The 10,880-nt window shown below is 44.0% G+C and overlaps 1 protein-coding gene across 1 annotated transcript; it reads left to right on the forward strand.

Moving 5' to 3' along the window:
• The first annotated feature begins 285 nt into the window (after positions 1-285).
• Positions 286-10,880, forward strand: LOC311114045 (uncharacterized protein). Its single transcript, XM_084189321.1, has 7 exons — positions 286-456; positions 7,197-7,314; positions 8,201-8,259; positions 8,620-8,782; positions 9,697-9,851; positions 10,242-10,321; positions 10,657-10,880. Exons 2-7 carry the CDS (start codon positions 7,197-7,199, stop codon positions 10,811-10,813), a joined length of 732 nt encoding a protein of 243 aa, XP_084045447.1. The 5' UTR covers positions 286-456; the 3' UTR covers positions 10,814-10,880.

A 10,880-nucleotide genomic window follows, 5' to 3' on the forward strand; every position in this document is an offset into this window, starting at 1 on the left:
GGTCCCGGATATGTTTGTGCTATCTTGGCAACCCTTATGGTCAACCCTTATGGTCAACCCTTATGGTCAACCCTTATGGTCAACCCTTATGGTCAACCCTTGGCATGACGATGTCCATAGGAGTTGGCTATACAGCACAAACATATCTGGGACCAGGTTATAGGCCTAAATGACCTGCAATATTGCATTGTTGGGTTTTGAGTTTGCAAGAAAGGCATTTCACTGTACTTGTGCATGTGACATTAAAACTTGAAACTTGAAAGTTTAAACTAATACCATGGAAAATAAAGATGATAATCTATTCTGTTTCGCTTAACAGTATGGTAGAAGATCTGCAGAATAGCCAGTCCGAGGACATCACTGAGAGGATGAGGTCCAAGGAGAAGAGCCACCAAGAGGAAGACAGAGTAGAATCTTTAAAATCCAAAGGCAAAAAGAAGAAGAAAATTAAACAAGGTGGGTGAAAAGAGAAAACATTCACCTGGTCATACAACCTGCATTATGAACTGTTAGGAATAATGTGGCTATGCTGTTCTTGTAAAGTTGGTGTGATGTCGTTTTTGCTATCTTCAATAACATTAGTTAGTGTGATACTGTTGTACAAAGACAGGAAGTACAACTACTCTGCTTTACTTGAAAGGAGAATAACATGATAATAACATTTAGTAACACTTATTCAAACTCATTTCATGTACACTACCGTTAAAAAGTTTGGGGTCACTTAGAAATGTCCTTGTTTTCCATGAAAACATACATGAAATTAGTTTGAATAGGAAATATAGCTAAATGCATTGGAAATGTAGTCATTGACAAGGTTAGAAATAATAATTTTTAATATAAATAATAATTGTGTCCTTCAAACTTTGCTTTCGTCAAAGAATCCTCCATTTGCAGCAATTACAGCCTTGCAGACCTTTGGCATTGTAGTTGTCAATTTGTTGAGGTAATCTGAAGAGATTTCACCCCATGCTTCCTGAAGCACCTCCCACAAGTTGGATTGGCTTGATGGGCACTTCTTACGTACCATACGGTCAAGCTGCTCCCACAACAGCTCAATAGGGTTGAGATCCGGTGACTGTGCTGGCCACTCCATTATAGACAGAATACCAGCTGACTGCTTCTTCCCTAAATAGTTCTTGCATAATTTGGAGCTGTGCTTTGGGTCATTGTCCTGTTGTAGGAGGAAATTGGCTCCAATCAAGCACCGTCCACAGGGTATGGCATGGCGAATGCAAAATGGAGTGATAGCCTTCCTTCTTCAAGATCCCTTTTACCCTGTACAAATCTTCCACGTTACCACCACCAAAGCACCCCCAGACCATCACATTGCCTCCACCATGCTTGACAGATAGCATTAAGCACTCCTCCAGCATCTTTTCAGTTGGTCTGTGTCTCACAAATGTTCTTCTTTGTGATCCGAACAACTCAAACTTCGATTAGTCTGTCCATAACACTTTTTTCCAATCTTCCTCCGTCCAGTGTCTGTGTTCTTTTGCCCATCTTAATCTTTTATTTTTATTGGCCAGTCTGAGATATGGCTTTTTCTTTGCAACTCTGCCTAGAAGGTCAGCATCCCGGAGTCGCCTCTTCACTGTTGATGTTGAGACTGGTGTTTTGCGGGTACTATTTATTGAAGCTGCCAGTTGAGGACCTGTGAGGCGTCTGTTTTTCAAACTAGATACTTTAATGTATTTGTCCTCTTGCTCAGTTGTGCACCGGGGCCTCCCACTCCTCTTTACATTTACATTTTCGTCATTTAGCAGACGCTCTTATCCAGAGCGACTTACAAATTGGTGCATTCACCTTATGATAGCCAGTGGGACAACCACTTTACAATATATACTGCTAAAAAAAATAAAGGGAACACTTAAACAACACATCCTAGATCTGAATGAATGAAATAATCTTATTAAATACTTTTTTCTTTACGTAGTTGAATGTGCTGACAACAAAATCACACAAAAATTATCAATGGAAATCAAATGTATCAACCCATGGAGGTCTGGATTTGGAGTCACCCTCAAAATTAAAGTGGAAAACCACACTACAGGCTGATCCAACTTTGATGTAATGTCCTTAAAACAAGTCAAAATGAGGCTCAGTAGTGTGTGTGGCCTCCACGTGCCTGTATGACCTCCCTACAACGCCTGGGCATGCTCCTGATGAGGTGGCGGATGGTCTCCTGAGGGATCTCCTCCCAGACCTGGACTAAAGCATCTGCCAACTCCTGGACAGTCTGTGGTGCAACGTGGCGTTGGTGGATGGAGCGAGACATGATGTCCCAGATGTGCTCAATTGGATTCAGGTCTGGGGAACAGGCGGGCCAGTCCATAGCATCAATGCCTTCCTCTTGCAGGAACTGCTGACACACTCCAGCCACATGAGGTCTAGCATTGTCTTGCATTAGGAGGAACCCAGGGCCAACCGCACCAGCATATGGTCTCACAAGGGGTCTGAGGATCTCATCTCGGTACCTAATGGCAGTCAGGCTACCTCTGGCGAGCACATGGAGGGCTGTGCGGCCCCCCAAAGAAATGCCACCCCACACCATGACTGACCCACCGCCAAACTGGTCATGCTGGAGGATGTTGCAGGCAGCAGAACGTTCTCCACGGCGTCTCCAGACTCTGTCACGTCTGTCACATGTGCTCAGTGTGAACCTGCTTTAATCTGTGAAGAGCACAGGGCACCAGTGGCGAATTTGCCAATCTTGGTGTTCTCTGGCAAATGCCAAACGTCCTGCACGGTGTTGGGCTGTAAGCACAACCCCCACCAGTGGACGTCGGGCCCTCATACCACCCTCATGGAGTCTGTTTCTGACCGTTTGAGCAGACACATGCACATTTGTGGCCTGCTGGAGTTCATTTTGCAGGGCTCTGGCAGTGCTCCTCCTGCTCCTCCTTGCACAAAGGCGGAGGTAGCGGTCCTGCTGCTGGGTTGTTGCCCTCCTACGGCCTCCTCCACGTCTCCTGATGTACTGGCCTGTCTCCTGGTAGCGCCTCCATGCTCTGGACACTACGCTGACAGACACAGCAAACCCTGGGTTGTAGACTCCGTCTCATGCTACCACTAGAGTGAAAGCACCGCCAGCATTCAAAAGTGACCAAAACATCAGCCAGAAAGCATAGGAACTGAGAAGTGGTCTGTGGTCACCACCTGCAGAACCACTTCTTTATTGGGGGTGTCTTGCTAATTGCCTATAATTTCCACCTGTTGTCTATTCCATTTGCACAACAGCATGTGAAATGTATTGTCAATCAGTGTTGCTTCCTAAGTGGACAGTTTGATTTCACAGAAGTGTGATTGACTTGGAGTTACATTGTGTTGTTTAAGTGTTCCCTTTATTTTTTTGAGCAGTGTATATATATATATATACCAGTCCAGTCAACGGTTTGGACACACATACTCATTCAAGGGTTGTTCTATATTTTTACAATTTTTTACATTGTAGAATAATAGTGAAGGCATCAAAACTATGAAATAACACGTATGGAATCATGTAGTAACCAAAAAAGTGTTTAACAAATCAAAATATATTTTATATTTGAGATTCTTCAAATAGCCACCCTTTGCCTTGATGACATCTTTGCACACTCTTGGCATTCTCTCAACCAGCTTCATGAGATAGTCACCTGGAATGCATTTCAATTAACAGGTGTGCCTTCTTAAAAGTTAATTTGTGGAATTTCTTTCCTTCTTAATGCGTTTGAGCCAATCAGTTGTGTTGTGACAAGGTAGGGGGGGTATACAGATGATAGCCCTATTTGGTAAAAGACCAAGTCCATATTATGGCAAGAACAGCTCAAATAAGCAAAGAGAAACAGTCCATCATTACTTTAAGACATGAAGGTCAGTCAATACGGAACATTTCAAGAACTTTGAAAGTTTCTTCAAGTGCAGTCGCAAACACCATCAAGCGCTATGATGAAACTGGCTCTCATGAGAACCGCCACAGGAATGGAAGAACAGAGTTACCTCTGCTGCAGAGGATAAGTTCATTAGAGTTACCAGCCTCAGAAACTGCAGCCCAAATAAATGCTTCAGAGTTCAAGTAACAGACACATCTCAACATCAACTGTTCAGAGGAGACTGCGTGAATCAGGCCTTCATGGTTGAATTGCTGCGAAGAAACCACTACTAAAGGACACCAATAAGAAGAGACTTGCTTGGGCCAAGAAACATGAGCAATGGACATTAGACCGGTGGAAATGTGTCCTTTGCTCTGGAGTCCAAATTTGAGATTTTTGGTTCCAACCGCGGTGACTTTGTGAGATGCGGTGTGGGTGAACGGATGATCTCCTCATTTGTATTTCCCACCGTAAAGCATGGAGGAGGAGGTGTGATGGTGTGGGGGTGCTTTGCTGGTGACACCGTCTGTAATTTATTTAGAATTCAAGGCACACTTAACCAGCATGGCTACCACAGCATTCTGCAGCGATACGTCATCCCATCTGGTTTGGGCTTCGTGGGACTATCATTTGTTTTTCAACAGGACAATGACCCAAAACACCTCCAGGCTGTGTAAGGGCCATTTTACCAAGAAGAAGAGTGATGGAGTGCTGCATCAGATGACCTGGCCTCCACAATCCCCCGACCTCAACCCAATTGAGATGGTTTGGGATGAGTCAGACCGCAGAGTGAAGGAAAAGCAGCCAACAAGTGCTCAGCATATGTGGGAACTCCTTCAAGACTGTTGGAAAAGCATTCCAGGTGAAACTGGTTGAGAGAATGCCAAGAGTGTGCAAAGCTGTCATCAAGGCAAGGGGTGGCTATTTGAAGAATCTCAAATACAAAATATATTTTGATTTGTTTAACACTTTTTTTGGTTACTACATGATTCCATATGTCTTATTTCATAGTTTTGATGCCTTCACTATTATTCTACAATGTAGAAAACAGTAAAAATAAAGAAAAACCCTGGAATGAGTAGGTGTGTCCAACCTTTTGACTGGGACTGTATATGTTGGTCCTGACAATCTATATACCAAAATTATTAAGATCTGATAATTTGAACATGTATTCACAGGACTTGATTCATGAAATGTGTAAAACACTGTAACCCCATGTGTCTAAAGACTAATTATAGTATGATATAGAAACAGCTGAAGTTCACAAACGATAATGAGTTGAATCATATACAGTGAGGATAACAAGTATTTGATACACTGCCGATTTTGCAGGTTTTCCTACTTACAAAGCATGTAGAGGTCTGTAATTTTTATCATAGGTACACTTCAATTGTGAGAGACGGAATCTAAAACAAAAATCCAGAAAATCACATTGTATGATTTTTAAGTAATTAATTTGCTTTTTTATTGCATGACATAAGTATTTGATCACCTACCAACCAGTAAGAATTCCGGCTCTCACAGACCTGTTAGTTTTTCTTTAAGAAGCCCTCCTGTTCTCCACTCACTACCTGTATTAACTGCACCTGTTTGAACTCGTTACCTGTATAAAAGACACCTGTCCACACACTCAATCAAACAGACTCCAACCTCTCCACAATGGCCAAGACCAGAGAGCTGTGTAAGGACATCAGGGATAAAATTGTAGACCTGCACAAGGCTGGGATGGGCTACAGGACAATAGGCAAGCAGCTTGGTGAGAAAGCAACAACTGTTGGCGCAATTATTAGAAAATGGAAGAAGTTCAAGATGACGGTCAATCACCCTCGGTCTGGGGCTCCATGCAAGATCTCACGTCGTGGGGCATCAATGATCATGAGGAAGGTGAGGGATCAGCCCAGAACTACACGGCAGGACCTGGTCAATGACCTGAAGAGAGCTGGGACCACAGTCTCAAAGACAACCATTAGTAACACACTACGCCGTCATGGATTTAAGTCCTGCAGCGCACGCAAGGTCCCCCTGCTCAAGCCAGCGCATGTCCAGGCCCGTCTGAAGTTTGCCAATGACCATCTGGATGATCCAGAGGAGGAATGGGAGAAGGTCATGTGGTCTGATGAGACAAAAATAGAGCTTTTTGGTCTAAAATCCACTCGCCGTGTTTGGAGGAAGAAGAAGGATGAGTACAACCCCAAGAACACCATCCCAACCGTGAAGCATGGAGGTGAAAACATCATTCTTTGGGGATGCTTTTCTGCAAAGGGGACAGGACGACTGCACCGCATTGAGGGGAGGATGGATGGGGCCATGTATCGCGAGCCAACAACCTCCTTCCCTCAGTAAGAGCATTGGAGATGGGTCGGGGCTGGGCCTTCCAGCATGACAACGACCCGAAACACACAGCCAGGGCAACTAAGGAGTGGCTCCGTAAGAAGCATCTCAAGGTCCTGGAGTGGCCTAGCCAGTCTCCAGACCTGAACCCAATAGAAAATCTTTTGAGGGAGCTGAAAGTCCATATTGCCCAGCGACTGCCCCGAAACCTGAAGGATCTGGAGAAGGTCTGTATGGAGGAGTGGGCCAAAATCCCTGCTGCAGTGTGTGCAAACCTGGTCAAGACCTACAGGAAACGTATGATCTCTGTAATTGCAAACAAAGGTTTCTGTACCAAATATTAAGTTCTGCTTTTCTGATGTATCAAATACTTATGTCATGCAATAAAATGCAAATTAATTACTTAAAAATCATACAATGTGATTTTCTGGATTTTTGTTTTAGATTCCGTCTCTCACAGTTGAAGTGTACCTATGATAAAAATTACAGACCTCTACATGCTTTGTAAGTAGGAAAACCTGGTAAATCGGCAGTGTATCAAATACTTGTTCTCCCCACTGTATTTGGCATATTTGGTGTCAGGTCAGATAACAATACTATATGCTTCCGGTGTGGAAGAACTTGACTGGCCTGCACAGAGCCCTGACCTCAACCCCATCGAACACCTTTGGGATGAATTGGAACGCAGACTACGAGCCAGGCCTAATCGCCCAACATCCAACTCACTAATGCTCTTGTGGCTGAATGGAAGCAAGTCCCCACAGCAATGTTCTAACCTCTAGGAGAAAGCCTCCCAGAAGAGTGGAGGCTGTTATAGCAGCAAAGGGATTTTGGAATGAGATGTTTGATGAGCATACTTTTGGTTATGTAGTGTATGTTGACACCACATTTCATGTATTTACACCAAACAGAATTTGTTCAGCGGAGCATTTTGATGAAATATATTACAAGGACATGAATGGGTTAAGTTTCCCTGTAATAATGGACAATAAATTATTCTTATTTTTATTCTTCCAGATGGACCTGAACTCGTTCCTGCCTCCTCCAACCCTCCTGCCACCACATTCCAAACTGCAGCTGTCTGGTTCCCTTGGAGCTCAGTTCATCCCCCAGTCAACCCTCACCTCCCAGAACCGTGAGTGGCTCCAGACAGGCCCTTTCTCTAAAAAGATCTGTCCACTCCTTACCTCTTGGCCTCCATTGCACTGATCCTTGATCTGAAAGTACTGACCAGGTAGAAGCCAGCCTAAAGAGGAGCTTCCACCATATTGTTTTCAACTGAGTGGCGCAGTGGTCTAAGGCACTGCATCGCAGTGCTAACTGTGCCACTAGAGATCCTGGTTCAAATCCAGGCTCTGTCGCAGCCGGCCGCGACCGGGAGACTCATGGGCGGCGCACAATTGGCCCAGCGTCGTCCAGGGTAGGGGAGGGAATGGCCGGCAGGGATGTAGCTCAGTTGATAGAGCATGGTGTTTGCAACACCAGGGTTGTGGGTTCAATTCCCACGGGGGGCCAGTATAAAAAAATTAATAAAAATAATAATAATAATGTATTCACTAACTGTAAGTCGCTCTGGATAAGAGCGTCTGCTAAATGACTAAAATGTAAATGTAAACTGCCAAGTGTTTCCCTGTCATTGCAGATGAAGGGGAGGACACAGATTGTACTGCTACAGGTCTATGAATCTAAGCAGCTCTGTCAACTACTGTGTCGTCAATAATTTGTAAGAATTAGGGTCAGTTTACCCAAATGAGCTTAAGACCCATTCTTGCAGAATGAGAGCTTTGGCCAGACATTCCAACAACAAGGGACATATTTAACCAAATGGAACATTTCCAGACTCACTAGACCTTACAGAGCAGCTTGTACACTGTACATAAAGACCAAGACAGGCCTCTCCTCGTCTTCACCTGTGTCTGTAGCCGTAGGTGTTCACACCTCTACGATTTATGTATGCTTTGAGTTTTATCTTAGATGTAATATATTAATATGGTATGACTTTTTCTTCTGTGTGTTTGCAGGTGGTTTCAGCCCAGTGGGCGAGCGTCTAGGAAGAGCTCCATCTCTCAGGCTACAGACGGTAAGGCACCATTATAATGTTATATTTGGCAGCCATTTCTGCTTCTCTTTTTGCTTCCTTTTATGTGTATTTTATTGGGTAACTTCATTGTAGTCTTGTGAACTGAATATTTATTTATATATTTGAAAGAGACAGTAATGCAGGAAGTTTAATATGTAATTGAAGTTTATAAAAGTTCCCTTTCTTCCCTCAGAGCTTGTCTGATCGTCTGTCTACAGCCATTAGAGTGGAAGCAGATTATGTTTTTATATAAGAACATACTGTACCCAAAAATCAAATATGACAATTTAACATAATCTGTTATTTTACCACCATGGTCAATAATTCTTAAATCCTTTTAAATTGTTCTCTCTCTGTCAGGTTGTGTCTTTGTACGACTACAGTGCTAACCGGGCAGATGAGTTAACGGCACAGAGTGGTGATGTCATCCGTGTGCTCTACAAAGACAATGACAACTGGTGGTTTGGCCGGCTGGCTAACGGACAGCAGGGATACTTCCCAGCTACCTATGTTACGGACGAGCGTAAGTAGAGTGTTATATCTGTTCCACATTAATATAATATATGCACTCAGCAGACACTTTTATCCAAAGCAACTTACAGTACAGTGATTGCATACGTTTTATTGAGCGCTTGTGTATATAATTCCTATGGGAAACCCACAAACCCACCTTGCTGTTGCTAGTGGCATACTCTTTAGAGCCCTGCATGCTTTAGAAGCCATGCCCGCGACGTTCAGTTCCTACCCATGCCCGCGACGTTCAGTTCCTACCTATGCCCGCGACGTTCAGTTCCTACCCATGCCCGCGACGTTCAGTTCCTACCCAGGCCAGATTGCCAAATTTAAGGCCACGCCCTGCCCGAAACAGAAATAACTTACTCCAGTAGTAAATCCATTAGCTTCTCCTCTCTGTCCTCTGCTCCCTGCACGCAGCTCGCTCTGCATGCGCTCTGCTCATGGTGGCTCTGAGTATCCATAGCAACGGCTCCGCTTTGGCTGCTCTGGTCAATGAAGAGACATGAGACAGGCAGTGAGCTGTTAGCAACTTTTCGTCACGCTAAACTCAAGGAACGGTATTATTTTCTGTGAAATAATCTCTCCTGTTTTATATTTGACGAGGTTGAAACACCTGACACCGTGTCATGATCTTAGTCCGATATGACTGTACTGCGCAGCAGAGCACGCGCAAATGGCTCAGCTTCAAAATGGTAGTGATCAAATAAGTGATGCCCTGCCCGTACCCTAGTTATTGATGAAAAAAACGTGCCCTACCCGGCCCTAACCCAGTGTATAGTGTCTGGGCCTGTCGGGCTCGGGTCGGGTAACAGAGCTCTAATACTCTTAACAACTAAGATGGAAAAGAAGCCATGTGTCTATAAAGTAAAGTCTGTATAGATGTGTTGTCTGAGGCTGAGCTATGTCCCTCGTCTGTCCCAGGGGATTACAACGAGGAGCTGTCTCAGGCCCTTGAGGCACAGTATACCCTGTCTGAACGGACTGACCAATCAGTCCCTCTGTCTGAATGGACTGACCAATCAGTCCCTCTGTCTGAACGGACTGACCAATCAGATGAGAGGTTGACACCTACCAAGGTAAGGAGACAGTGGGGTTCTGTTTCAGCGATCGTTGTGTGATGTAGCTAAAGTGTCTCTTGGTTAATAATATAATAATATGCCATTTAGCAGACGCTTTTATCCAAAGCGACTTACAGTCATGTGCGCATACATTTTTACGTATGGGTGGTCCCGGGGATCGAACCCACTACCCTGGCGTTACAAGCGCCATGCACTACCAATTGAGCTACAGATGGAGCAGATGGAGCAAGGTGATTCTTTTTAAAATAATTTACCCAGACATCCCCTCCACTGATACAGTCCTCAGTTATGTGTGTTGTCTCGTTCCTCTCCTTCAGGGAACAAAGGTTACTGGACGAATCATTTTCTTGTCCTCCCTCTTCTTATTTCCTGTCCCTCCACTCACAGGTGTCCGCTGCCGTTGTTTCTGGGAAACTCAAGTTAATCTCTGAGCTGGACACAGACCCTGAGCAGCCTGCTGCCACCAAGTAAGTCCTCTTCCTCACAGCAACAGTCCTCTTCCTCACAGCAACAGTCCTCTTCCTCACAGCAACAGTCCTCATAACAGTCACAGCAGTCCTTCTGATATCATCCTGATGTTTAAATGTATTGTGTACACTCATCTTCTAACCACATAGTGAGTAAATGGGAAGAAAATGAACTTACTAGAAACAAGTTATAGCTTAGTATGTTACACTAGATACATAATAGATTATACGTTATTCTAGATAATTAAGGTTGAATACATAAAAGAGCGTAAAATGGTTTTTAGTAATTGTTCAATCACTTTCACATTTTGGACTGTTTTCTGTTTATCTAAAAGAGTGAAGAAGAAAAGAAAGTTAGTGAAGAAGTTGAAAGCTCCGTCATCGCCACCACCAGCCACAGACCACTGCCCCCCAGCCCCAGGAGAGGACAGTCCAATAACGCCTTCCAGCCTGATACCTAGACCCATGGCTCTATGGTTAAGAGTACACTAAAAGTAAAGAGTTTAATGCTAAATTCCTCTTTGAACAGAAGATAACAAGTATGTTTATAAGGAAACTA

The sequence above is a fragment of the Coregonus lavaretus genome (genome assembly GCF_964263955.1).
Source record: "Coregonus lavaretus genome assembly, contig: HAP1_SCAFFOLD_2303, whole genome shotgun sequence".
Taxonomy (NCBI): Eukaryota; Metazoa; Chordata; class Actinopteri; order Salmoniformes; family Salmonidae; genus Coregonus; species Coregonus lavaretus.